At 47.8% G+C, this 27672-nt stretch overlaps 1 protein-coding gene across 1 annotated transcript in view; it reads left to right on the top strand.

Annotated features, from left to right (window-relative positions):
- The first annotated feature begins 17017 nt into the window (after positions 1–17017).
- Vipr2 (vasoactive intestinal peptide receptor 2) overlaps positions 17018–27672 on the top strand; it is an 81335-nt gene continuing 70680 nt past the window's right edge. Inside the window, exons 1-2 of the mRNA XM_005084456.4 lie at positions 17018–17205; positions 19332–19431. Coding sequence (XP_005084513.1) covers positions 17158–17205; positions 19332–19431 — 148 coding nt within the window. The 5' untranslated portion in view covers positions 17018–17157. The remainder of the gene's footprint in view (positions 17206–19331; positions 19432–27672) is intronic.

Here is a 27672-nt window from a genome sequence, read left to right as displayed (position 1 = left end):
GCGCATGTGTACTTGGTAGCAATAAAAGCAATGAAGAAAACTATTAGAAGGGATGGAGTATGGTGGTGTGAAACTATGAGGTCTGTTTGGGTTAGCTGTGAAGGTTGGCTGGGTTTCATTTTCAGTTTATTTTTATTTTGTGTATAAGTGTTGCATGTATGTATGTCCATCACTTGTGGGTCTGATACCCACAGAAGTTGAAGGGACTATTGCATCCCTTGAAACTGGAGTTATAGATCGTTTTGCACCACCATGTGGATGCTGGGAATTGAACCCAGGACCTCTGAAAAAGCAAAAAATGCTCTTAAAACACTGCACTATCTCCCCAAATCCTATTTTTTTAAAATAAAACATTGCCTGTGTATTTGTACATGATGACATTCTTGGGGGGGGGCACAGATTACTGTCTACTATCATAGAGATTTTCTTGTACCCATCTTGGTATTCAACACATTAAATCTTAAAAAAAGAAAGAAAAATAGTTAAATGTGAAATAACAATTAACCACTTGGACTATTTCTTGGACAATGGTTTTTTTTTTATTATTATGAAGCTGTTGGCCTTGCTTGTTTCTTACTGGCTAGCTCTGCCTTAAGTAATTACCCCATAATTGTTAATCTAAGTATGTTTCTCTTACCGGAGAATAGTTCCGGGCTTCCTACCCCATGGCGGTTACATGTTGACTCTCTTGTGTTTCTCCTTCCCAGAATCCTCCTCGACTCCTAGTCCCTCCTATCTAGGTTTCCTATTGGCTCAACAGTACTTTATTGACAAATGCACAGGACTTCCCCCAACATCTCCTCTTTTCTGTTTAAACAAAAAGAAAGGTCTTAACTTTAACACAGTCAAATTGTGTATAACAGAACAGTTATCAAATAAGAACATAGTTACAATATTTTAGCAAGACTTCAAGAAAATATCATCCATCCCATCCTTGTGAGTCCAAAGTTCTATATGTAGCTTATCTTTTATCATAACTAAGGAAAACTATAATTATAACTATCTGTCTTCAACTCCATCAAAGACCACAGAAGGATAATATATAAACACTAGGATTGACAGAGACATCTTGCTACCTGGACAGTCACCCGAAGTTCCACTGTAACGTTGGGGCATCCATCTTCAGCCCATAGGCCACAAGGTATCCAGAAGATTTCTCAGCCAAGCAGGAAATTTCAAAACTGTCCATCTGCATTGGCAGTCTGTCAGTCATTTTTCTGTGTCCTGCAGAAAGTCTGGTAGACTCTTCCATGAAGCAGGAACCATGTAAGACTGAGTTTAGCAGTCACTTTCCTGTGGGTCCTGCATGTCCAGTTTATACAGCAAAAAAAAAAAAAAAGAAAAATAGTTAAATGTGAAGTAACAATTAACCACTTGGACTATTTCTTAACTCTGCAGAAAGAGTGGGTACACAATGGTTTTTATATTCGTCAGACAATCCATTTGAAGCAGATATTTCAGTCTAGATATCCACTTGTTCAATGACCAGAAAGGAAGAAAGTAAAATAGGAGAAAAATAATCAGTTATAGAAACTATTTTCACTTGCGTAGTTTATATTAACTTTGTGCTTATTTTGGGTTAGCCTGTGTCATTGGACACATAAATGAGGGTCAAAGTTAGTAGCTCACATGCATACAGTGTATAGTATCCAACTCACTCAAAATATATGAAAGAAACTTATTCAGGATGAGGACATATGCATACTGTGTGCAGTATCCAGCCAACTCAAAATATATGAAAGAAATACATTCGCGATGAGGACATATGCATACAGTGTATAATATCCAACCAGCTCAAAATATATGAAAGAAATACACTCAGGATGAGGACACATGCATACGGTGTATAGTATCCAGCCAACTAAAATATATGAAAGAACATACTCAGGATGAGGTATCCCACACTTCCACACTTTGGACCCCCAACATTAAAATAGAGTTGTTTCACTATACCTGTAGTCCGCTATCACTGGGGAAATATCAGTCCAGTTGAGAGGGTGGAGTCTGATTCATTGCTATGGGACTTCAAATGAGGGGTGTTACAAGTTGGCCCCTCAATGGCCCAAGCAGATTTATAGCAAGGCATAATTTTCCTGGAAGCTAAAGAAAGGCAAAATTCATTTTTGACATCGTCTAAGAAGTCGACTTGAAACTGATAGGTTGTCAGCTGAGAACATTCCTAGACTTGGGCTCTAGTATTTCGAGTGAAAGCCAATGATAACAACCTGAATGACTTTTCTATATTAAATTTGAGTCACGCTTGCCAGTGAACTCTCTGAGTAGTTCACACGAAAACGGGCAAAGAGGTTTTTATGGGTAATCTGCCTCGGTGTCTTGTGTCAGTTGTCAGCTTTATTTCCTAGGATTCAACTGTTTGTTTTTCATGATACCAAGTCAGAATAGTTGGAGAAAGCTGGAAGTATTTTTTGGAGAGTGGCAGCAAAGTTGATACAGAAATCTGCACATGGAAGGTCAGGAATAAAACATCTAAAAATAATAAGGAAATCGGAGTAAGACCAAATTGTCGGAACAATAAGTTTTAGACCTAATTTATGTATTACTTATTTTTTCTGTTGCTGTGCTAGAACACCACAACTACACAACTAATAAAACTTTCTTTGAGCTTACAGGTTCATAGGGGTGACGTCTGTAATGGCAGGGATAGCGAAGTAGGTGGCAGGCACGGGAAGCTGAGAGCTCACATCTCGAACCAAAAGCGCAAAGCTGAGACGGAGTTCTAAGCAGTGAGTGGATTTTAGCTCTGAAAGCCAACCCCCAGGTGACAGGTTTCCACACACAAACTGTACCCCTTAAACCTCCCTCAGACAATGCCACCAGCTGAGGACCGAGTATCAAATATTGGAGCCTTTGGGGGGATATTTTTATTCAGGCATTTACATTCTACTCCCCAACTCCTGTGGGCTGCTCACTGTGTCCTAACGTGAGATGCATTTAGCCCAACTTCAAAAGTCCCCATAGTCTCTCACAGATCCAGCACTATTTAAAAGCTTAGAGTCTCTTCTGAGACTCAAGATAGCATTAATTGTAAACATGCTATCGGAAAAAGAAAAAAAACTCACAACTTACATACTTCTCACCTATAATACAGAATAGAAATGGTCGTTCCAAGAGGGAAGAATTGGGGGCATAGTGAGGGAATAACAGACCAAAGCAAGACGGAAGCCCAGCAGAACAAACACCAAATTCTACTGCTCCATACCCCGTGCTTGGGACTGTAACATCAAGGACTTTAGATGGCCCCAGCCCTCCAGCTTGGCTGCTCACAACATATGTCTCCCTCTTGGGATGTTTTCACTCCATACGCAGCTCTTCTGGACGGATACCTTGTGGCTCTTACCAGGTCCATGGTCTCCACTCCAAACCAGGCTTCACTTACACAGCATCTCACAGCCTCTTGACCTCTCAAGGATTTCACGTGGCGTCTTCCCTACCAGATTTTGCTGGGCCTCATTGGCTCTCAGAAGTAATGGAGGAAGAATACACGAACCCTTCCCTCCTGCATCCTCCATGCCTTTAAAGGTAGCACTTTGTATGTAGAAAACACCGCCAAGTCATGCCTGCCGCTTGGGATGAATCTTTCCCCTCCTGCATCTCTTTTTGGCTGAAGCGGTTTTACTCACTGGCTTTGGGGGGAGCAGGAAGTGCCTTAGGCTCTTTCACAAATTAAAAGCTCAGCAGGATGGGCTCTGGACCTGAGAACACCTTTTCCTTTATTGAAATGCAGAGAAGCCTCTCCAGAAAGGCACTAACCTTGCCTCCTTCAGCATGTTCTTTGGCTGCCCCTGGTGCACTTTTTCTCTGCAAACTACACTTTCTTATTTTTGAGCCCCATTTCCTTTTCTATGTTGTAGACCGGCATAACCCATTCGTAAGTAATAGCCATGCCACATCCAAGAAGTCAGTCCGTAACTTTAATTTACCCTCTGGCAAGTTCTTAGGAGAAAGAGAGTGACCAGATTCTTTGCCAAAACAAACATATAAATGGCCTCTAGCCCGGCTTTTAAGATCCTTTCTTCCCTCTCAAACCTCTTGACAAGACTCTAAATTCTGCGTTGTTCTCAGAACTACTGTCTTCCAGGCTCCCACTAAAATGTCTATTTTAAACTTTGCTTGCAGAATTCAACTGCTTTTTCTTGTTCAAAGGTCCAGAGTCTTCCACATTCCTTTAAAACCTCATGTGTCCAGGTTCTTTACAACAGTAGCCTACTCTCTGATACCAACTTCTATACTGGGTTGCTTTTGTTGTGATAAAACACCGTGACCAGGACAACTTAAAGAAGAGTTGGGGGTTGATTGGTTTTGATTTTGTTTTGTCTGGCTTATGGTTCCAGAACTCTGGAACCCATAATGGTGGAGATAGGTATGGTAGTGGGGGGCAGGAAGCTAAAAACTCACATCTTGAATTACAAGCACTAAATGAACAGACACAGCAAATTGGATGTGAAGGGTTATGGATCTGAGAGCCTGTCCCCGGTGAAGTACTTACTCCAGCAAGGCTGCACCTGTGAAACCTTCCCACACAGCACCACCAACAGGGAGACAGGTGTTCAAACATGGAAGCCTATGGAGGAGCATTCTCATTTAAACTCATACAGCTTTATTACTTATTTAGCTGCAGCAAGAATAACAATTGACCGTGTACACTTTTAAAATGTGAACTTAGGTAATGCTGGACAATGAGCTTCTGCTACCATCCAGACATACCTGTGCTTCGGAAAAGGCTGGGTTGTTGTTTGCTTTTTTTGTTTGGATTAAAAAAAAACTTCAGATTAAACCCTCAAAAGCATTTGGAGGCTAGGAAACCAAGACAATAATGTATCATCATCTTCGTCTGCAGTTCAGGGGGTGGTTACCCTCTTTCTGAGTTCCTGAAATTACCTCAAAGCATTAAGGCTGTCAGATAATGACCACCCTCTACTTGCTGAAAGTACAAGGGTCCTATCAGGATAATAACACAGACAAGGTGACCAGCCATTCCTTCCAGCAGATGCTCACTAATACTGGGTAATGTCTGACCTGAGGTGTTCCAGTTCAAGTCTCCACAATATAATCACCTCAACTAACAGCATATTTGTTTTTTATTTTTTTTGGATCAAAGCAATGAACTTATGAACGTTGGTACCCACTCTTCTACTGAGCTGTATACAACACAGCTCAAGAACAAATCCCTACTGAACCTAAGGGAAATAGCTACACCAACAAAATAATTTGAATGTTGACTGGTAGTCCTAAAACATAAGGCATGACCATCAACTGGGGAGAAAAGTCTTTGCTGCTTGAGAGCTGAGACGATTCAGTGATCGCAGCTGTAAGTTAGAAACAATTTCTATCCAATAAGCATCAAACTCACATGATGACAAGACCAGCATAGGATTGGAGGCCTCCTTTCAACATCGTGGAGGAAGATATGAACTCAATAAAGACAACCACTGTTCCTGTAGGGTCTGTTTGGCTGAGCTCAGGCTGAAGGCAAGCATGGAACCTGCAGGAACAAGGCACCGAACCCTTGCTGAGTCCCAAACAAGGGGTAAATAGGCTGTATAGGCATCCCGGCCTGTCATACACCTAGACGGATATCAGAGGATCAGTGAAACTGCTTTACCTGAGAACACCCTTGGAAAACACTGACCTGTTCAGCACCCACTTACACCTGCCAGGGACTCCAGCGTTGCCCTGTTAGTTTTTACTGTCAATTGGATGCAACCTAGACTCACCTGGAAAGAGAGAACCTTAAATGAGTTGCCTACGTTAGATTGCTCCGTGGCTGTGTTTTCAAGAAAGTGTCTTGACGGTTGATTGATACTGGGACTAAGGGGCACAGCACGCTGTGGGCAGTGCCGCCCCTGGGCAGACGGTCCTGAGATGGATGAGAAAGCTCTCAGAATGTGAGACAGTGAGCAATACGGTAACCAGCATTCCTTCCTGGTTATTGCCTCTGGGGATCCCCCCTAGCATCCCTCAAACATAGAGCTGGAGGTTAAATTTAAATAAGCGCTTTCGGCATTAAGTCGCTTTCCGGCCATGGTGTTCCTCCCAGCAACAGAAAGCAAACACGGATCTGTGTATGGAAAAAATAATCTATGAACACACTCTGAACCCATCAGTCGTTTATGACCGAGATCAGAGACCTGTTCACTCCGTGACTGTATGAGATGTACATGTTTCTTCCATATACATGTTTCTCTTATTGGTTGATGAATAAGACACTGTTTGGCCAACAGAGGCAGGGCGATAGGCGGGGCTAGGAGATGGGGAGAATCCTGGGAAAGCGTAGGCGGAGAGCAAATGTGGCCAGACCCCTCTCTGGTAAGATAAGACCACATGGAAATACTCAGATTAATAGAAATGGGTCAATAGTTAAGACGGAGCAAGCCAATAAGTAGCCCTAGTCATCGGCCAGCGGTTTCATAACTAATATAGCATCCCTGTGTTTATTTGGGGCAGAGTGGCTTCAGGAACCTCACATTACAACTGTCATTGCTTCGCCTTCTTCACTAAAGAAAGCTTCTTTCCATGTCTTTTGGGGAAAATGAATACCTTTAGAAATTAAAACCTCATTTATGTCAAGCAAATCCAAAGAGCTTCCTGGGAAAAATATTCAGTGACAGAATACAACGTTAATTGTCACAAAAATATATAGGTGACAGTATCAACAAGTACAAATACAGGATTTTTTTTAATGCCACTGTGGTGGTTTGCATGAGGGAAAAAAAAACATGCTCTAATACATAGGAATGTTTGGCCCCCAGTTTTGTGGAACCGTTTGTGAAGGATTCGAGGCGTGGCCTTGTAGAAGGTCTGTCACTGGAGCAGATTTTGAAGTGTCAAAGGTTCATGCCTTTCTCAGTTACCTCTCTCTGCCTTGTGGCTGTGCCTCATTAGGTGAGCTCTCCGCTATGTTCCGGCTTCGCGCCTCCTTGAGTGCCGGCTATGTTCCCCTTGCCTCGATGTCCATGAATTCCAAACCTCTGGAACCATGAGCTCCAAATAAACTCTTCTGTCAATTGCCTTTGTTACGGTGTTTAATCACAGTAATGGAAAAAGAAAGAGGTCGGTACCAGGGAGTGAGCAGGGCTGTTGCTATGACTGGCCTGGCGGTGATGGGTTTTGGAGGAATAGGGAAGAGTTTGAGACTTTTTACTAGGAAAGTGCATGATCACAGTCAGCAAGGCGTAACGGGCCATCCTAGTAGGCACTTGGGAGACAGCAGCAATGTGGACTACGGAGACTCGCAAGGGGCATCAGAGGGGAACAACTGCGGGGGGTCCCTGCAAACATTGTGGCCGGCGGCGAAATGATCCGAATGAGGGTGGGTCAGCACAGCTTAGCCAGTGCCGGTCAAAACTTCCAAAGCCTGATGCTAAGTGGTTTCTTTTTACACATGCATAGATAAATGTGCAAACACACACTAAGCACAGACACATGCACCACAGCACACCCCCCTCACACCAGACAGACAGACAGACACACACACACACCCCTAAGCTGCCAGCTACCTATACCACAACGCAGACAGACACATCACAGCATGCAGACACACACACCACAATACAGACATCACAGTACATGCATAGATACACATACACACATTACAGCACAGACAAAGTTTCACCAGACACACACACTCACAAGCGTCCAGCCAGCTACACATGCCGCAGCACATATAGATACATGTATCACCCCCCAGACACATGCTCATACACATACCTCATCACACACAGACGCATACTCACAGCAGCTACACCACCCTTACAGACATACCCACTATACCAGCTACACACAACACAACCCAGAAATACATGCACCACACCAACTTCACACACACACACACACACCAGCTGCACACATATAGTCATGCCCCACTACATACAGACATATCACCATACCAGCTATACATACATATGTGCACACATTATCACATACACACAGACTTGTACCATACCAGTTACAAACATAAGCTAATGTCCTGTCCTGAGCGCTTGATCTATAAGGACATGTGTCATACTCAACTGTGTTGATCTACTGCGTTTGAGTCTACCACTGCTAGTCAGTTTCCCAGAATCATCATTGACCTGCGTGCGATCAAGGCTCTTGGTGCAGCAGCACCTCTAGGGGGGGGGCACAGATGATCTGGTGGCACTCCTCCTCTGTAGTGTCACAGCCCCAAGATACACAGCCAACATTCAGCTAGATCTCTGCACTGCCCTCTTTCATATCTGGCTGATATCCTTCCCCGAAAAATGCTGCCTGAAGCTCACAACAGAGAGCCCGAAACCCAGGCCCCGGTGCATGGGTCGCACATACCATGCTGCCCTGCTGCTAGGGAAACGGCAGGTTCCTCCTGAATGACACTAGCAACTGCTGGCGCAGGCCCTGGCTTCCCAGATCTCATGAAGGACAGCGATGTCCCTCTATCCCCGTTACCAGGAAGGCAGCACCTTCAGTGCCCCTCCCCGTGCACAGGTACCGCCTAGTTTCACCTCTGCTTTGGGCAGCTGCTGGCTTGGAAGACAGTGTGAGGCAGACTTTGTCCACTGAGGGGCAGTGCTCCCCTGGTCAGGACACCACAGCCTCGGGAAGCACCTGTGAGAGAAGCCAGATGGGAAGATTTCACACACCGCATCGCATAGAGGGAACGGAGTAGGTGAGGGGCGGGGCACAACCACGCAGTCCTGATTGTGAACAAGGGCACACTCGTGGACCCGCGCCACCCAAGTACACACAGCGATTGTTGCTCCAGCCTGAGCGCCTTCTATTCAAGGGCGGGAGCATGAGGGTCTGCTGAGCATAAATGACTTGAGGAGCACTTCCTGGACTGGGGATGGAGGCATCCACCCCGTGTATTTTAAGCTTGGGAGCAAGGTCACCAGGGATGAGCCGGGTATCTTTTGCCACAGCCAGTGTTCCTGGTCCGGAGTTTGGGTGTGGGTGATGCAGCTGCGGTGCAGCATGCCCACCCATCTCTCAGAGGCTGCTCTCCCTTCTGAAGAGGGAGACAAGAGGGACTCGTGTCCTGCACAGCCACCCAAAAATGTCACTCTAACCTCATCCCCCGGGCTGTCCTGGCCGGTGACTCACAAGACTTCATTTTTACATTTCCTTAAGAATTTAGTTTTTAGCAGGTGACCTGAGCAAGTGGGAACGCCCGGACCCCAGTCTGACTGCTGGGGAACCAGCCCAGGGCCAAACCAGGCCCAGTGAACCTGGGTGTCAGTTGGGGGGCCTGCGCAGTCTGTGGGGCCTCTGGCAGTGGAACCAGTATCTATCCCTAGTGCATGAATGGGCTTTCAGGAGCCCACTGCCTATGGAGGGAAACTCTCTCAGCCTAGATACAACGGGGGAGGGCCTAGTTCCTACCCCAAGTGATGTGACAGACTTCGATGATCCCCAATGGGAGGTCTCACCCTCCCTGGGGAGTAGAAGGGGCGTGGGATGGGGAGTAGATGGAGAGAATGTGAGGACAGGAGGGAGGGGGAGATGGGATTGGTATGTAAAGTAAGTTATTTTTAATTTAAATAAAAAAGTAAAAAATTAATTTCTAAAAGATCACATAAAGCTATTCCTTTTAAAAGAGCGTTTCGTGAGACGTGTCAGAACACTAACTGTTGATGTTTCTCCCATTCTGCAGCATCAGGGATGAAACCAAGGGCTTCATGAACTCCAGACAGGTATTCACCATTGACTCCCAGCCCTGAATTCATTCAAAGAGAATGTGGCACAGACAGGTTGGCCTTGGAGCTCCTGAACCCCACACATAGCCAGAAATTGAAGGTTTGCTATGGGCTGACTCATCCTTTGGTGTTTTACACACTTTGATAGCAAAATAAATTATGACTAAAACATGATCTTTTTCTTCCACTGGATAGACGTGGTGGCCAGTATCTGGTGGACAAGGTACAGTCTGATGTGAATGGAGTCCCCCTCACTTAGGGGCCACCTCCACTCCACTAGCTAGCCCTGGTATTCTCATCCGTCCTGGTGTGGAGAGAGAACTTAGCATCGTTAGACTCTGGTTGCAATTTTAAGTCATTATTCCTTGAAGAAGAGAACATCAACCACCTGGGGACAATCGCACCTGTCCACTGGGATTGTGGGGGCGCGGGAGGGGGGACATTTAAAAGCATCAGTATTCACACGGGAACAAGACACGCTCTTCAGCAAAAGAGGGGGTTCTGCTCCTGCTGCCACCACTCCCCAAGTGCTCTTCACCATATGCTGAGAGACACTCAGATGTTGCAGGTGGTCCCCGTGAGCTCTAAACTCCGTGAACTATGGGGCTCCAGAGGCCACTATAAAGGCACCCAAAATCCCTGGACAAGAAATACATCACGAAGCCAACCAAACTCAGATAGATCAATGGCTGTCACACACACGAACTGTCTTTCTGATAAACTCCCTGACAACTGTTAACAGCAGAGAAAAACAAAACATGCAAACATGATTGGATCGTCGTCGTGTCCGAGTTTTGCTTCTTAGTTCCCCCTTCTGGTTTCTTCCCATTCTTCCTTTACCATGCTTGCTAACCCACCTTTTGTTTTTTTTTTTTGTTTGTTTGTTTGTTTGTTTTTTTGTTTTTTTGGCACAGAGGGCAACTTCACTGTGTGGAGACGAACAGCAGCATGTGGCCGCTGTGGGGAGGAAGACAGATCAAAGCCATCCGTCAATCATCCTTCATGATAGCAAAGAGGAGTTATCAGCAGAAGTGTGGGCAGCCCCCTAGGCTAGTCACCCTTCCTGCTCTTGGGTTACACAGCATCGAAGTGGATCACTGGGCTGTGACATCCACTCAAAGGGCTTATGTGCGTGTGAAAGGTCGATGTTATTTTACTTACTATCTGTCCATCTGTTTAGCTGGCTTGGCTTATTAGAGCAAAAGCCGCAAGAAAGCATGTTGGCTTGCCCTGTGACTTCTTGTATAGACACCACCCTTCCTAAAGAACACTGTTTTCATGGCCTGGCCCTGCTCCCAGAACACACTTAGTACTGCATAGGTGCATGCTTTTGATGGAATGATCTACAGGACACTCTGGCTTTCTGAACGATCGTCTAGGAACAGGCCAGGGAACAAAGAGGCTGCTGCTAGTTAACACTCCAGCCCAGATCCCCAGACCCAAGCTCTCTAATCAGGCACTGCAGAGACACAGGTAGGTCACAGGTGCTCAGTAAGTTTGCAAACTCTTGGGGGCCTGTGAGCCTGAAACAGTACAAGAGCTCTGTGCAAACTGGCCCGTGTTAGGTGACAGAAACAGGGACACAACAGTCCTCTGCTAACTTCACTCGGACTGGCTTCTTGATATGTCGGGTGCAGTGACTTTTCAAGCGCAAAACATAAGTGTGTGGTTAGTCATAGCGGCACACATTTGTAATCCCGGTGCTCAGGAGATGGAGGAGGACAGATGAAAAACTCATGGCCAGTCTTAGCCAATTGATGGACCTTGAGGTCAACCAGGCTACATGAGATCGCTTTAAAAAAACAAGCCAGCAACTCCTAACAACAACAAAGTAACCCACAGATGTATGGGAGGGGTAGTGCCTTGGCTCAGAGATGGGAGGAAGAGGCCCTGGGTTCTGCGAGGCCCTGAATCTTCGTGTAGAATTTGCTTCTTCTGGCGTGTGTGTAGGAAAAACTTAGCACTAAGAACTGTGCTATTTATTCTGTATTAACGTATGCTCCAGCTTCAAGATTTGAAGAGCAACGCTATTTTTTTTTTAGTACAGACAATTACACAATTGAGTTGAACCTCAACCAAAGCCCATGAGCTCAGATCTGGCTACAAGAGGTGGCTGCAGAGGAACTCGGCCTCGGCACACCCCCACCCTACCCCCATTCTTGAAGTTCCAGCGGCCTTCCCCTCTACTGATTTGAGAAGAGAACTTACCACCTGCTATATAATCCACTTCTCACTGGTGGATTATATGAATTTAAAATCTGAGTTTTGCAAAAAGAATAAAGATATTAAATTCTTCCCCGGCCGGGCGTTGGTGGCGCACACCTTTAATCCCAGCACTCGGGAGGCAGAGGCAGGCGGAAACCTGTGAGTTCGAGGCCAGCCTGGTCTACAGAGCAAATTCCAGGATAGGCTCCAAAGCTACGCAGAGAAACCCTGTCTGGGAAAAACAAAAAAGACAAAACAAAAATTCTTTCCCCCCCATAATAGATGCTTTTTTGAGCTTGTGCCTGAGTTATATTGCTTGTTTTCATTACTTCTATTTTCTTTCAATAGGACTAATTAGTTTCTTTTATTTGGATAAAACATTGAGATTACAGCAAAACCATGACTGATGCAATTAGCATCATCAGGGAATTTTTACATTTAAATGCTCTTCAATTGTCAAAATAGATGCTTCACTCCAAATGTGCTTATACTATGAAAATTATCTTAGGTTAGTACATCCTAGTCTTTAATAACAATTAATTTAATAATTTTTGACTTTTTTTAAAGCATCATGAGTAAGAGCTGAATGGCTCAGGGAAATTAAAAAAAAAACTGAGGTTTTCCTTCCAGTGTTCGTTCCCTCACACACTCATCTTAACCCTCTTCCTTCTTCCTTGTTCCGTGTTCAGGAAGCACTCCGAGTTCCTTGTTCTGTGTACAGGAAGTGCTCCATGTCAATGAAAAGCGGAACGCCCCCCCCCAAGTCTTAATAAATACGGCTGTAAAAAAGATGGAGAATGAGACTTTCTCCCGTTTAAATTCAGTGTGCGATGCACGTGATGGTGAACGTCAGTAGCCAAGGGGAGTTGGGTTAAGGAAAGGGCAGACGGCTGGCAAGCAAGCAACACACCTGGGTTTGTCATTGGGTGTCGATCTGGATAAGAGTTTGTGTGTGGCGCCATTAGTTAGCTGGAGCCCAGATGAGCTGAAAATGCAAAGAAAAGATGGATTCTTGCTTCCTCTTCAGGAGCCCCAGCCCCTGCCTTAAGCATCAGAATTCCGGGTTCTTGAGAATTTTGGACTCTGGGCCTATCAGCTCCCACCCTTTGCTCCATATGCTTCTCTGGGTCTGAGGCATTCAGCTACCAGCTTTCCCCTTCTTCGGCTTGTAGGCAGCTCGTTTGTGAGACGAAACCCTGGAGGATTTCTTTTTCTCTCTTCTCGATTCCGCCCCCACCCCACCCCCAAGAACTCTGACCAGGAAGGGACGGCTGGGCGCAGAATCTGGATAGGTGTCTATGCTCAACACAAGATGTATTAGCAAACCGATATTAAGCTTAATATAAAAAAGAAACTATAAGAAAAATTAAAATGAAAGACAATACATTTCTATAGGTGCTATGAGCTGCTCCCCCTCCTAGAACTGACCCTGAGTGGGTCAAACCTCGAAGTGATGTGGGGCAGCCATGAAGACAGGCCCCCTTCGCCGGCTTTCGCCATGAGAACAGGCGTGAAGGCTTGCCTTTCAAATTTGTGCAATGAAATAAATTATAAGGGTGTTTTCCCCCAGCCTTGACGCAAGAATAGGCAAAATTCTCTTGCATTTCCATTTTACATTTCAAGACCCATAACCAATATGCAATCACGCACATCTGACATTTTAAGCAAGAATTTCGTTTGCTTTGCGGGATACTAAGGGAGCCGGGATGAGCTACCAACCCACCGTCTAATACATTTTGCAAAGGAGGAGGTTTGCACTTTACAAGTTGGCAGTGTGTGGTTTTCCTTCTCTGCACAGAACCCGGAGATGGCTGAGGTTGTACCCCCTAATGGGTCGTGTGTCTCTCATAACCATGCCCTCTAGGTGCGGCAAACAGATTCAGTTTGTGTACTCCCCTGAAATTGCTCCCCTCATTACAGGGCGGTGTCAGAAAGAGGCACCGAGAAAGAGTCTCATTTTGCAGAGGTAAGACAAATAGCGCCGAAACAATCACTCTCGTTCTTGTTGATCGTTCTTGTTGTTGAAGATCGTCGTAGTTGAACACAAAGCCCCGGTAAGAAAACAGAGCAAGAGTCAGCGGATGTTAGTGGGTGTCGTCTGTCATTTACTGCGGATCCTCTTTCTAATGTGCTCATAGGGGCTTCTAGTGTTTCTGATAAAGTCCCACTGAATCAGCTCCACGCAATGAAGATCTTGGAGAGTGCCAGCTGATCACGACGGGATCTGAGCCCCCAGCTTTGGCCTTTGTTGCTGAGGCTAAACTTCACAGGCAAAAAAAGAAGAAGAAGAAGAAGAAGAAGAAGAAGAAGAAGAAGAAGAAGAAGAAGAAGAAGAAGAAGAAGAAGAAGAAGAAGAAGAAGAAGAAGAAGAAGGAAAAGAAATCAGTGACCACATACTAAGAGACCAAAAGGGTTAATTAATTAAAATGGTACATGAAAAGCGCTGCCCCAAATGCTGCTTTGAGGGTGAAAGAAGCCTCTGGGATAACTAGGACTGAAAGCCTGTGGCTTATTTGTCTGGAAACCAGAGCAGCACTGAGGGACCAGGAGGGACCAGGAAACTGTCCAACATTCAAGAGGATGTCAGTGCCGGAGGGATAAGGTGCCCAGACATCAGGAGGAGGAGATGCTGATGGGGAGTGGTCAGAGTGGATTCGGAGGGACGCTGGAGGGCACAGCCCAAGTCTGATACTCAGGTTCAGATCCTGGCTCTGAATAGCATGAGATCCCATCACAGACCCAAGCAGACTCACCCATAAGCACAAGGGAGCCCCTGTACCAGACCTTTCTTTGGGGTGACCGCCCAGCTTCCAAATCATGACCCAGAGACTTATTCTAAGTTTGAATGTTTGGCCTAGCTTAGGCATGTTTCTAGCTAGTTCTTCTAAATTAACCTGTGTCTCTTTATCTGCCTTTTACCACCGGGCATGTTGTTTCTTACTTCTGCTTCTCTGTGTCTGGCTGGCTGGCGTCTGCCTGGCTTCTTGCCCTGGATGTCTCCCTCGTTCTCTCCTTCTCTGTTCTTTTCTGCCTTCTTTTCTTAAGCCTAGATTTCTCCTCCTACTTATTCCCTCTGCCCGACAGCCCCGACTATCCTTTCTCTGCCTATCTATTGGACATTCAGCTCTTTATTAGACCAATCAGGAGCCTTAGGTAGGCAAGGTGAAACAGATGCAACGCATCTTTACATAATTAAACACACATCCTTACATCATTAAACAATGCAGCATAAACAAAGGCAACATGCCTTGACACAGTTAAAGTAATATTCTGCTATTCTGCAGCATAAACAAATGTAACACATCTTTGCCTTGTTAGAATAGCATTCTCTCTCTCCCTCCCTCCCTCCGTCTCTGTCTCTCTCTTTCTGTCTCTGTCTCTGTCTCTCTCTGTGTCTCTCTGTCTCTCTGTCTCTCTGTCTCTCTGTCTCTCTGTCTCTCTCTCTCTCTCTCTCTCTCTCTCTCTCTCTCTCTCTCTCTGCTTATCCCAATAGGGGTGGCATGGAAGGAAGAAAGGAGAGACTTTGAAATACAGAGTACAGTTTCACTGAGAAACCCAGCCCCCTTTTTAATCTATAGTAGGACTTCAGACAAAGCCAGAAGAGCCGGCTCCTGTGCCTCTACGGGTGTCCCTTCTGAGGGTGAGCCAACGGTTCTAGACAGCAATGACCCAATCCCTGTGTGCCTTGATTCTCTGAGCTGCCGCAGTGCTGACCGCTGGATGTCACGTTTCGTGGGGGCTCCTTTTCACCTCCATTGGTGACCAGTCTCTTTGGGACTTCCACTTTTGCAGGAATCTCCCAGGAAAGACAAGGCCCTCTTGATTTCCCCTGCCTGTATCAATCCTGTGCCAGAACGGTCACTTCGCATCGTCAAATTCTCTGTTGCTGTGGGGGGGTTTTTTGACCGAGACTATCCAGAAGTGATTTTGGAGTGCAGGCCCTCGCTATTCATGTGAATCTGTTCTCCTAGTTTTCACTGTGACTCTCCGAGGCGAAGGACAGGGGTCATTGTTGTGACTTAACAAACGTGCAGGCGGATGAGGTTCACTGGCTGTAATATCAGTGAGTATTTGCGGACCGAACCAGAGCCCATGCTTCCAGACCTCAGCCTGCAAAACCAGTGCCCAGACCATTTGCGATTCCCCGATGGAAGAATGTCACACAACAGACAGAAAGCTAGGTCCTCGGGTACACGGGGCTCTGGTGTCACAGAGCACACGATAAACTCCAAGAGGAGAAAGCAAGTGGCCAGACAGACACCCAAAAGTTCGAAGGGTGCATTTTCTACTACTTTCGGTCTTCTAGCTTTGGGTGTAAAATAACATCAGAACAAGAGGCTTAAAATTGCCTGCTTTGCTTCAACTGGTGCTGCGGTCAACTGCTGGTAACTTTCTACTCTTCCCTAGAACTGGCCCGTGGAGAGCCAAACCGCAGCTGAGCAGTGGCAGTGTCCCCCTAGGCCTGGTGTCCAGTGGACCACACGTGGCACCTGAAGGCCTAGGGAGACAATTCTGTCCTGGCACCAAGGGGCAGACCCACTTTTGCCATGGTGAAGTTCCTGCTTTTTGCTCTCAACTCGGCCTTGAGCTCCCGGGTTTGAAACCCTTAGAGTTTCCATCTTTCTCTTGGTTCACACCAGTGCAGCCCCTACAACGGGCGTCCAGCGGGACTTTCTGGAGCTCTCCCTCGCGCTGCATGCAGACTTCGCATTTTCGTCGGAAGTCAGTGCCCAGTGCGTACTCAGCGCTCAAGTTCCCTTATCTGAAGTTGGGTAATACCCTTCGTGCTGTGGGCATGTGCTTACCACCTGAGCCTCCAGCCCTCCAAAGGCGCGGGCAAGGCAGCCCACAGTGGGGTCGCAGAGGAGGGGGGCAGTGCCGCAGGACTATCAAAGGCAGCCCTGCAGGAAGGGGTGCGAGAGAGCAGAGTTGACAAGGGAAGTACCCCAGCCAGGAGGGGCTTTGGGGTGCAGCTCAGGGCCCAGCACCGCAGGGAGGAGCGCTGGTGGAGGGAGGAATGCTTGGACGGAGACCTGGTGGACCCGAGTGCCAGGGAGAGGCTCTGCTGAAGGGAGAGGGGGCGCGAGGCGGGGACTGGGCCGAGGGGCGGGGCCGGGACTTGCAGCCTGGAAGGCGGAGAGGGCGTTAGGCGCAGAGACTGAGGAAATCTGTGCTCGCTGGCTCGCACGGAGGCCCCGAGCCCAGCCGGGCCGGTGCTGCTGAGGGCGCTTAGGACCGAGGCGAGCGCGCTGAGCCCAAGATGAGGGCGTCGGTGCTGCTGACCTGCTGCTGCTGGCTGCTGGTGCCGGTGAGTGAACCCGCGCCCCCTGCCCGAGGAGGTGCGTCCTGCAGTGGACAGCTGGACTCACCTCCCGAGTCCCAGCTCGAGCGAGCGGGTGGAGCGTGCAGCCAAGCGGGGAGGATCCAGAGCAGAATGCACCGGGACCCCAGGCGTCCTACTGAAGTCTTACCTAACCCTTGGCTTGCTGGACTCCTTGGCGCTTTTCCTACTCCCACCACCGTCGCGGGTTCGCCAGCAGTGGGGCCCAGGTTCTCCTCGACTTCCCCAGCGGGAGACGATCTGGGTCCTGGTCTGACTGTGCGCTTGGAGTTGGAGACATCCCTAGCACCCTGCAAGAAGAGTGGCCGCTGCCGGGGCCACCTGCTCTGGCTTTGCTCCTGAGGGAAACAGCTGTGTGGTTAAATATTTTCTTTCCGTCTCCTGGTCCTTGTGTTTGTTTAGTATGTGACAGGAGAGAGCGTGGTGTGACTAAGAAAGTTTCCTTTTGGAAATACTCTGGCTTTTTGTTTTGTGGGGTTTTTTTTTTGTTTTTGTTTTTGTTTTTGTTTTTGGTGTTTTGGTTTTTTTTCTAAGAGAGCTGAAGGAAACCCTGAACTGAAGTTTGCCACATGGGTTCCACTGGTTTTGTGCAGTTCTCCAGAACACTACCCTTTATTTGAAAGTCTTTTCTATTTTTCTTTCTTTTTTTTTTTAAGGAAGAAAAGACGGGTGTGAGTCTTATTTCTGGCTTTTCCTTCCCTGCACCGAGAACTGTGTCCCTGTGCAAGGTTTCCACACTTTTAGGCCTCCGGGGTGTGGGAGCCAATGAAGCAAAGCGTTTGCAGCAAAGAGGGAGGGATTGTTCAAGCAAATCCATCCATCATCGTTGATGAAATTTCAGTTTTCTGGGTCGCATCTTCTCCGCCCCCACGGGCAGCTGAGGGGAGCAAGCCTCGGGACTCCCAACCGCTCTAACCACACAGATGTCCCACGTTTCTCCGTGTTGCCTCTGTTCCGGCGTTGTCTGAGAGCTCGTTGCTTTTAGTACCTTCATTTATCATTTCATCAGTCAGTTCTGAAGTTTAGGTCCATGAGTTGCTGCTGCCTGGCATCAGGGATCTCTACACTTGGTTTTTTTTTTTTTTTTTTTTTTTTTTTTGTCATGGGGTAGCAGAACTAAGGCGTCCCGGGTGGTCTTTACACAAAGTGGATGTGGCAGGAAAATCCGACATTCAGCTCCGAATCCCTCGATTCCGTCAGGGAATTGCACTCCTTGTTGGGATGCTGGCTGGCCTATATCAACAGCAGGATAACTGGTCTACCTAACCTGGCATAGTTCCTATGCAAATACTGTCTTATAAAAGCAAGTTACGATGGGGACAGGGAGGGGCTGAGAGGAGACATAGAGAGGAAAACTAAAGGACAAGTCTTGAGAGCAAGTGTTCTCTAAGCAGCCCAGCCTAGGAGGACACAGATCAGAGAAGTCTGTCTTTGGGGCTGAGAGCTCAGGGCTCTCTCCTTACTTCTTGGTGTCTACAGGGTCTAAGGACCCTAGGAAAGCTTTGCCAGAAACCTCCCATGGCTCCTTGGGATAAGTCCCTTTCTCCCTGCTTTTCCTCTCCATTCCAATCCCTCTTGTTTGTAAAAGAAGGTGCTTCACACCGAACTTCGCAATGTCATCTGAACTCACGTTTCTAATGAGTTCCCAAGCTTGTGAAGCTTCACTTAGGCTATTGTGACTCTGGGGTGATCGCAGAGCAGCTGTGCTCGGCCCACAGCCACTGAGGGTTAACTTGCTGTACTTCAGCAAGCCACAGACTTGTGAAATGGGAGCTCTTCAGTTCTGAGAGTATGAGTTTCTAGAGCCCAATTGCTCTTAAGTTGGTAGTAACAATGTACAATATAGAATTCCAGTTTAGTTCCCTGCTCAGGAATAGCATTCTACAGGATTCTATGCTCGTGTCACAAAATAAATAGTAAGGTTTTTCTTTTCTTTTAGTAGTCACACTAGGAAAATGAAGATGGCTACTTTAAAATAAATGTCATCTTGAAAGAAGTGCAGAACTGTGAGGCTTTGGGGGGGTCTTCTTGTAGATTTTTGCTTAACTCCTCTTGTGTAACTTTTAGTTACTCTGTTTCTTTAACTTGAACAGGTGAGCAGCATCCATCCAGAATGTCGCTTTCATCTGGAAATACAGGAAGAAGAGACAAAATGTGAGGAGCTGCTGAACAGCCAGACAGAAAAGCAGAGAGGTGGGTTTGGGGAATAAGTCTGGGCTACGGGTGGATAGTCCAGCTGTCTGCACTTCTCCTACCGGGGAGGTTAGAGGTTACCTGCACCTTAAAGACAGTCTCACTTGTCACGGTTCTGGTGGTCCACAAGCGAGACTCGTGTAGCATTGTGCCAGTGGAGATTTCACCAAACCTTTGGAAAGGAAAAACCTCAATTCTTAACACCAGCAGTTTCCCTGGCATGGCGAGGCAGCTGCTACTAACATAATATTGTGGCTCTGTTTTAAATGTTAGCTACCCTTGATGTTGGGTCAACAAAGAATGGTAGAGACTTGTCAGAAGCAAACAGGGCAATGGGATGTCGGTTTTCTGAAGACATGCCTGTTGTAAATACCGTGTATTTGTCAGGTTTGTCTTCTGAATGGACAAAAAGTTTTCTGGGACACCAGGCCTTGATGGATGCCCCCTCCATGTCCTCAGCCCCAAACGGCCCTGGGTACCAGCTCAGGTATCGACAGCAGAGTCCTAGGTCTCTCTTCTCTATAGTCATGTGTACGACCTCTTCATGAAAGAAATTAAAATCGAGGTGTGTTTGTTAGCAGGCCTCAGGCCATAGACTCTGCTCTGAACCTCTTACTTAACAAAACAGCATTATAACGATATCACTGATGCGAAATTTCTAGCAGCCACATTAAAGCAAGGAAAAAAATGTGAGATCCATTTTCATAGTGTATTTTCTATTAACCTAATTTATCTAATTATCATTTTCACTCATAAGTGGTAGGAAATAATTGTCTCTTCATTCTTTATTTGTATTAAGTCTTATACCACAGTGCATTATTTTTAACGTTATTAGCACCTCGACTTTTGGGATACTTCTCAAGCCTCCAGAATCACAGGTTGGTCAGTAGCTCCCACACTAACCAGAAGGGCCGCAAATAGCCACCTTTCCCTTGCCTGCCTTGAACCCCTGTTTCCTCTGGCTTCCCTTAAAGGCCTGTTACTTTACAGCACACGTGTGGTTCTGAAGGCAATGTCCCCCGGATTGTCTTAGTCGACCTCAGTCCATAGATACAAATGCAGTCCATCATTTTCCACCCCCACCCCCCCACCCCCACCCCCCCACCCCCATGAAGGGCCAGCACCAGAGAACTGACTACGGTTGAGACGAAAAGGGTCAGCTTGGCGGCCACTGAGGTTGGCTCTGTTCAGTAAAAATTCAGAATTCAGGAAAACAATCCTGTGGCAAAGACCCCACACACACACACAGAGAGAGGGGGGGAGAGAACAACAACAATAAAAATAACAAGAAGGAGAAGAGGAGAAGGAAGAGGCTGGTGTAGTCAAAAGCACTTTTGGGGTTCCCAGCACCTATGGCATCACAAACATTGATAGCAACAGCTCTAAGGTATCCAGTGCCCTGTTAGGGACTCGGGCCCTTCTGCATGCATGCAGTGTACATCCACATATGCAGGCAAACACTCATACACGTAATCAGAAACAAATCTTTTTTTAAGAGAATAAAATTAAAGTAAGACATTTATGGAAGCTGGGCAGACCTCTGCAGCCAGCGATGCCTGGGCTCCCAGTCTGGAGACTCCTGCTGGGTGGCTCTCTCTAAGAAGGCACCTGAGCCCGGCGGTGGTGGCACATGCCTTTAATCCCAGCACTCGGGAGGCAGAGGCAGGCGGATCTCTGTGAGTTCGAGGCTGGGCTGGACCGATAGCCTCCGAAACAATACAGAAAAACCCTGTCTCGTAAAACCAAAAAAGAAGGCACCTGAGACAAGGCTTCCTGGATTGTTTCCAGAGAGCAACCTGTGTGAGCAGCCTAGGTGGAGTCTGTGAAAACTACTTATCTTTCCTAGTTGCTTGGCCGGCATGGTCAGGTAGATCAAGTCTACCCCCTTGTTTGGTGGGTAGATAAAAAAAAAAAGTCACTGGTTTTCTTGCAAGAATGGATACCTACTCGGACATTTTACATTGAGGGTTTCTATTTTCAGTATTAGCTTACAGAAGGAAAAAAAAAGTGTGTGTGCGTCTGATTCATCCACCCCTCTCTATTTTGTAAGACCTTCTTGGCCACTGGCCAGCCACCCTCAGGAGAGCAGAGCTGACCATCGGGCTTAGCCACTGTGCAGCTCTCGGAAGAGACAGCCTGTGTCCCCAGCTCTGTGTCTGCCTTCTGAAATATGCAGGGTTCCAATGCCAAGAATATAAATAGCAGAAGGTTACCAGGATGAAGATGCTGCCGGCAATGGCAGCCAGAGGCTGCGGCAGAGCCAGCACTGGGGGGGGGGGGGGGGGGGCGTCTGGTGGGACAAGACCCACAGGACGCGCAGCCTCCTGGGGTCAGAAGTGACACCGCTGAGTTCCTGGCGTCTGTGAGAGCTGCTTCCATGTTCCGTGGCAGTGTGAGATTGGCGTGGAAGAACATTGGCCGTCGGAAACAAAGCAGCTTCAACGCCAGCGAAGCAACGTTCCACAACCCTGACACGGAATGCTTCCACTTTAATGTAAGACACACCAAGACAACAGAGCGAAAGGATGAGATGCATCCATCCGAAACCATTGTCAGTTCTCGAAAGGACGGCACTAAGGACTCACTCCGGAAGCTGTGGAGGTATCTGGAGTCCTGTGATTTAATTTTGACACACTGCTGAGGCCAACTTACTCTTGACAGTGTGTGAACATGGGGCCTAAGGCCACAGACACTTGAGGGTGTAAGGGTGGAGGCATGTCCTCCAGGAAGTCAATAGAGGAGCCTTCCTATGGCTTCGTATAACCTCAAGTCCTCAGCTGTGGCCACTCTAGGACTTGTAAGTAAGAGTGGCGTGCCTTGGTGACTCCCTTCCTACAAACTTAGATGGTGCTTGCCAAAGGAATTGTGATGGTTAAAGTCAGCTTAGAACCAGGTCAAGCAGGGTGCTGAACAGTGGGCCTTCGTTTGCTTTAAACGAAGAGTATTGCACTCTTCCGGGTGTGTGTGGTTGAGATTATTCCCAAGATGACTGACAGAAGCCAGTCACAGTTTTGCGGTAATAGCAGAAGATGGGAAACGCCAGGCCAGAGACAGACGTCCCTGCTTCTCACACAGTCCACAGCTTCACATTCGAGAGGGTTCCTGTACGTCTTGGAAGCCACTAAGAGCCTAAGAGCCAAGGCCTATGCCTCTTGGTCATAGCCCCACCCTAGGAATCCCCGGTGTCCACAGAGGGTTGGGTCATTAGAATCCTGGCAGCCAGCTGAGGAGTCAAAGGGACCGCGTTTGAATTGCCATGCTACCCGGAGGAACACAGTCTGTGGTGCCCAATGCTGTTTGTGTCCGACAGCCTCAGGAAAGGTGTGGATGTGAACAGGCAGAGTCTCTTCAGAAGATGCCCATAGAGGGGCCTAAGCGGCCCACACTGGAGAACTCTTGGCAAACTGAGGCATCTTCTTCTCATTATCCAGGCACAGTGTGTGGTCACCAGTGACCAGGGCACACTGATCATTAGTTGTTTTGCTTTTTGTTGTTGCTGTTGGTGGTTGGTTGGCTTTTGGTTTTTGGTTTATCAAGACAGGGTTTCTCTGTGTAGCTTTGGAGCCTGTCCTGGAACTCGCTTTGTAGACCAGGCTGGCCACGAACTCACAGAGATCCACCTGCCTCTGCCTCCCCAAGTGCTGGGATTAAGGGCGTGCACCACCACTATGCAGCTTTATTAGTTGGCTCTGTATGTGTGTGTGTGTGTGTGTGTGTGTGTGTGTGTGAGAGAGAGAGAGAGAGAGAGAGAGAGAGAGAGAGAGAGAGAGAGAGAGAGAGAGCTGGGGAGCTGGGATTAAAGGTGTGCACCACCACTATGCAGCTACATTAGTTGGTTGTGTTATGAGAGAGAGAGAGAGAGAGAGAGAGAGAGAGCGAGAGAGCATATCTGTGTCTTGCGACATCTCCCAAATGCTCCGTGCCTTTAAAAATACTTGACTAGCTTTTGCTGAAGGAATCAGTGAACAGTTTTACTTTAGAAATGAGTGTTAGTGATTAGTCGTTACTCACACAGAATAACACTGCTAAGGAAGTGTGAGAAGCATGCCCATGCCGGTCCTCCCTCACTCTGTGAGACTGACAGTGCCTGTGCACAGTGCCCTCGAGAGCCAACCACGGATGATCTTTGCCCTTGCCTCTGCCTTGATCTCCTTTCTCTCTTTATGTCTGGAGACTGCGTCAGCTCTGACTTATCCTTCAAATTTATGTGATAATCTAGCACATTCCTGTCACGTCTGCTTCTGGGCCTGTGTCCGAGAACGTGCGGAGGGTGTCGGGGATTGACAACACAGAGACTTGTTCAACGATATAAAGAAAAGTTTAAACAGGCTCCAAAAAGGTTCAAGAAAACCTCCTAAGAAAAGCTCCCACCAGAGAAGCTTCTGCTCTCGCCTCTACCCTGGCTGGTTCTGCTCTGCCACCAGAGGTGGATGTGTGTGGGTTTGAAGGTGCGGTTAGTCTTTGGACAAGGTCGAGGTCAGGGCGGTTTCCTTGGGAAGGCCTTTTCCAGGAACTTATTGTATCGTTTTTAGTAAACATGTTTTTACTAAACATTGTCTTACAGCTGCCTACTCCCAGGCAGAAGGGGAAGTGGGTCTCTGCTCAAGGTCTGGTGTTCCCACACATTCCTTTGGTCCCTCTCACCTATGGAATGCTTCGTTGGGTGGCAATATCTTGCTAATTAGAAACGGTGCCCTGATGTTCTTGGGAATACAGTATGTCATCAGCATGCGAGTAACCAACCTCTTGTCACTGATCGTGAATTAAATCAGCATCTCAGGACCCCGTAAAGGATCACGGTCGGTGTGGTGCAGCTCTCCTGGGTCAGGGAGGGTTTAACCATGAGAAGAAAGCTTCAACCAAGAGGAAAACCAACCTGTGGGGTTCCACCAGGTGCTGAGGCCCAGGAAGGGTGTGTCATGAACAGGCGCTGCAGGGTGGCGATGCTGTTGTTCCGAACAAGGGGAGTGCCCACTCCTGTGGTACCCGAGACTTTCTCTGCTTGGTCATAGTGGAGGGTCCTGGGCTTGCTACCAGAAAGCCAGGACCTCTGGATTAAGGACATTAAGTCCAGGTAGGGCTTTCTAGGCCCTAGACCCTCTTCATCTGCTGGTTCTGCACGCACTGGTTGTTGGAGACAGAACAGCGTTTTCTAGAAGGACGTTGCCTCATGCTTCAGTGTCTGCCTAAAGCTAGGAGCTCCACTCAACTGCTGAGTCTCTCACAGATTCGAAGTCCTGTTTATCTCCTTCATCTGTGTATTCAGCCAAAGCTGCCTCGCACACGAGGATTTCTGCCAGGTCACCACCTGCCTGGTGAAGTTAGTGCTTTCTTTTCTTAGACCTGTGTTGGCTTCTGAGGTCCCTGTGTTCTCTCTGAGGTCTAGCTCAGCTTACTCTTCAAAGTGGCTTCTCACATTATGCCCCTGACATCTTCTCTGGGTGTAAGCTAAGGCTCCTGGACTCAGGGAGCAGCTGTGGTTTTTCTAGGTGAGACAACTCACGGGAGAGACACCATATGAGGTGGTACCAATGATCCCTAGAGTCTGTGCCACTCAGATATGGGATGGTGTGTTGCCCAGCCTTACCCTAGAGCCCTGCTTTCTGGAGGATAGGAGCTGCTTGGAGAAGACCTGAGAGTAACAGTAGGCTACATATTGTGGATAAAAATGAGATACATGCCCACCATGAAGTAGGAAGCCTCCGGGAGGTTAATCAGTGATTAACACTGGGAACACAGAAGTATGCATTCGTGGTTTCCTTGCACCAAAACCTACTGGCAGTTCCGAGGAAGCAGAGAGGGAATTTCTAACTGGGGCTTAGGTACTGGCCTGAGAGACTTGTGTCAGACTAGGAGCAGAAGCGCAGATGGGGAAAGAGGGAAGAATGTATATGTGTACCCCGTGAGGGTAGGGGTACACTGAGGGCATTTGGAGAGACCGCGTCTCAGGATGAGCTGTGTTTTCGGAAGGTCGGGGTATCCTTCCAGGGGAGAGATGAAAATGTTCCTTGTGGGAGCTGGTGGGGGGACAGCAACTCCCCAGAAGCCGTTTCTACAGATCGGGAAGCAAGAGGCCAAAACCGCAAGGAGACAAGAACAGAAAGGCCCACCCGGCGGCTGGAATGTGCAGCGCCACCCCACGGATGCTCCACGGATGAAGGCTGCTCAGAGTTAGGGGAAACAGCCTGTTGCGGGGATACCTAAGCCTCTTCCCCTGCAGTAGCACAGCTCAAGGAATAGATGGGGGAGATCAGGAAGGGGCCATGCCCAGCAGGAGGTGGGAAGGAGTGTTAGACAACACTCAGACTCCGCAGTGTGGGAGGAGGGTTCAGAGTTAGCTGGGGAGGGAGTGTTCTAGCTACAGTGTAACCACAGCCCTTGAGCCCCAAGTAGACACACAGACACTATGTTAGTTATAAGGCTGTTGGCCGTCGGCTAAGGTTTCTTATTGGCTGGATCTGTCTTAACTATTAACCCATTTCTGTTAATCTAAGTATTTCCACATGGTCTTGGCTTACCGAGGAATGTCATACCTGCAACTCCTTTGCCTGCTACATGACGACTGCTCAGCGTCTCCGCAGAGAAGAGAGCTTTCCTGTTTGTCCCTGCTTATATCCTGATTCTGCCCAGCCAATCAGCCAATCGGTGTTTTATTCATTAACTGATAAGAGAAACATACACAGAAGAACATCCCCCATCACCACAGGGCCCCAGTCATCTCCGGGGGATGCCAGTCCTTCATGACAGAGGACAGAGCAGAACAGTCTCAGAACTGGCCTTTGGAGGTCTGTTCCCAAGCAGGTGGGATAGCATCACTGGATCCTAGTCCAAGGCTGCCAACCTTCCAGGGCCGAGGCACCCTGGAAAACACCGTCCTCTGGTTCTCCGTGGGTACAAGCCCGTGCTGGCTACAGCTGAATGGTGGCTTGGCATTCTCTTCCATGAGGGGTTGGCATTCTCTTCCATGAGGGGTTGGTCTCCCAACTGCCTGCAGTATCCAGTATTGTTGTCTCCTTGCCTGGGTCAGCTCCTGCTTAGATCTGGATCAGCCCCTACCAGGAGATGTCCTGGGATGGTCGTGGGAAATCACCTAAGTCCTGATCCTAAACCTGAGGGAGATTGCCTTGAGATCCACTGGCAGGGTTTCCCAAGCCGCTGATGTAGTCCCCAGATGGGATCTGCTGCTATGAATAATGTCACCCGACGGTGCCCAGCCTTAAACTTCCTGAGGTAACAGCAGGCCCTGGCCCACAGCAGAACTTGGAGAAAAACTTCTGCAGTTTTTTATGCCCTCGGCACAAGCACTGTGAACACCCTGACGACTCAGGGGATCAACATTTTGCGAATATCCAGCACACACGTTGGTTTGCCAAACAGGCACCCACATTATGTCATCTTAGTACCCACTGTCCACATGGTGCCGTGTGAGGGTCCCCGGGCCCTTCCGGTAGGAAACAATGCCCTACCTTAAGAACTAGATTCTACTCTCGGTTGTTAGGTGACAGTGACTGAGCAGGTCTCCCCACATGAATTACAGTGACTCTTTTCAGAATGTAATGATATTGGAGTTTTACTGGATTTGGCAGAATTCCCCCCACCCTGCTCCAAAAAATGAAGTAGGTTCTATCCAGTCCCAGATCCAATTATTACTTTGGAAAAATCCTTTTTTTCACTTAGCAGCTTGGGTTGCTTCAGGGTTTGAATACAGGTTGCAAACTCAGCTCAAGTTCCAGAGCCTGGTTCCCACCTTCGGGTACCTGCCTGAACACCAGATCAAAGCTGCTTCTTTTAGATCCAGAAGCCTGATATGAGCTGGCTTCCTAGTGACATCCGGCAGCAGTGTCCTGGAAATGATGTTTGCAGGCCTCGGTTGGTAGCTGATTCTCCGCCTCAGAGACAGGGACGAGATTCTAGCCACACCCTAGCTATGATATGAGCCTTTTTTTTTCCTGGTTCCTGCACAATGCCGTGCAGCACTTGTAGGTAGGACCTTCAAGCCTGACCTGATTCAGCAGTTTCTCTCGTACCAAGAGCAGTCTCCTTTACCAGCACACACACGTGCTAAGCCTCTGCCACCCTTTCTGGCAGGAAGAACTTTGTCAAGAAGCCCCTGGGGGACAGTGTCATTCTGTTTGCAGCGTGTCACTAAGTCAAGTAGCTGTTCAGAGACACTCTTTTGAAAGCCTGATAGTTCCATATATATGTGCGCGCGTGCGCACGCGCACACACACACACACACAT

Source organism: Mesocricetus auratus, unplaced genomic scaffold, assembly GCF_017639785.1.
Source record: "Mesocricetus auratus isolate SY011 unplaced genomic scaffold, BCM_Maur_2.0 Super-Scaffold_15014, whole genome shotgun sequence".
NCBI lineage: Eukaryota > Metazoa > Chordata > Mammalia > Rodentia > Cricetidae > Mesocricetus > Mesocricetus auratus.
The sequence above is the reverse complement of the archived record's forward strand: the minus strand, read 5'-3'. Positions and strand labels throughout refer to the sequence as shown.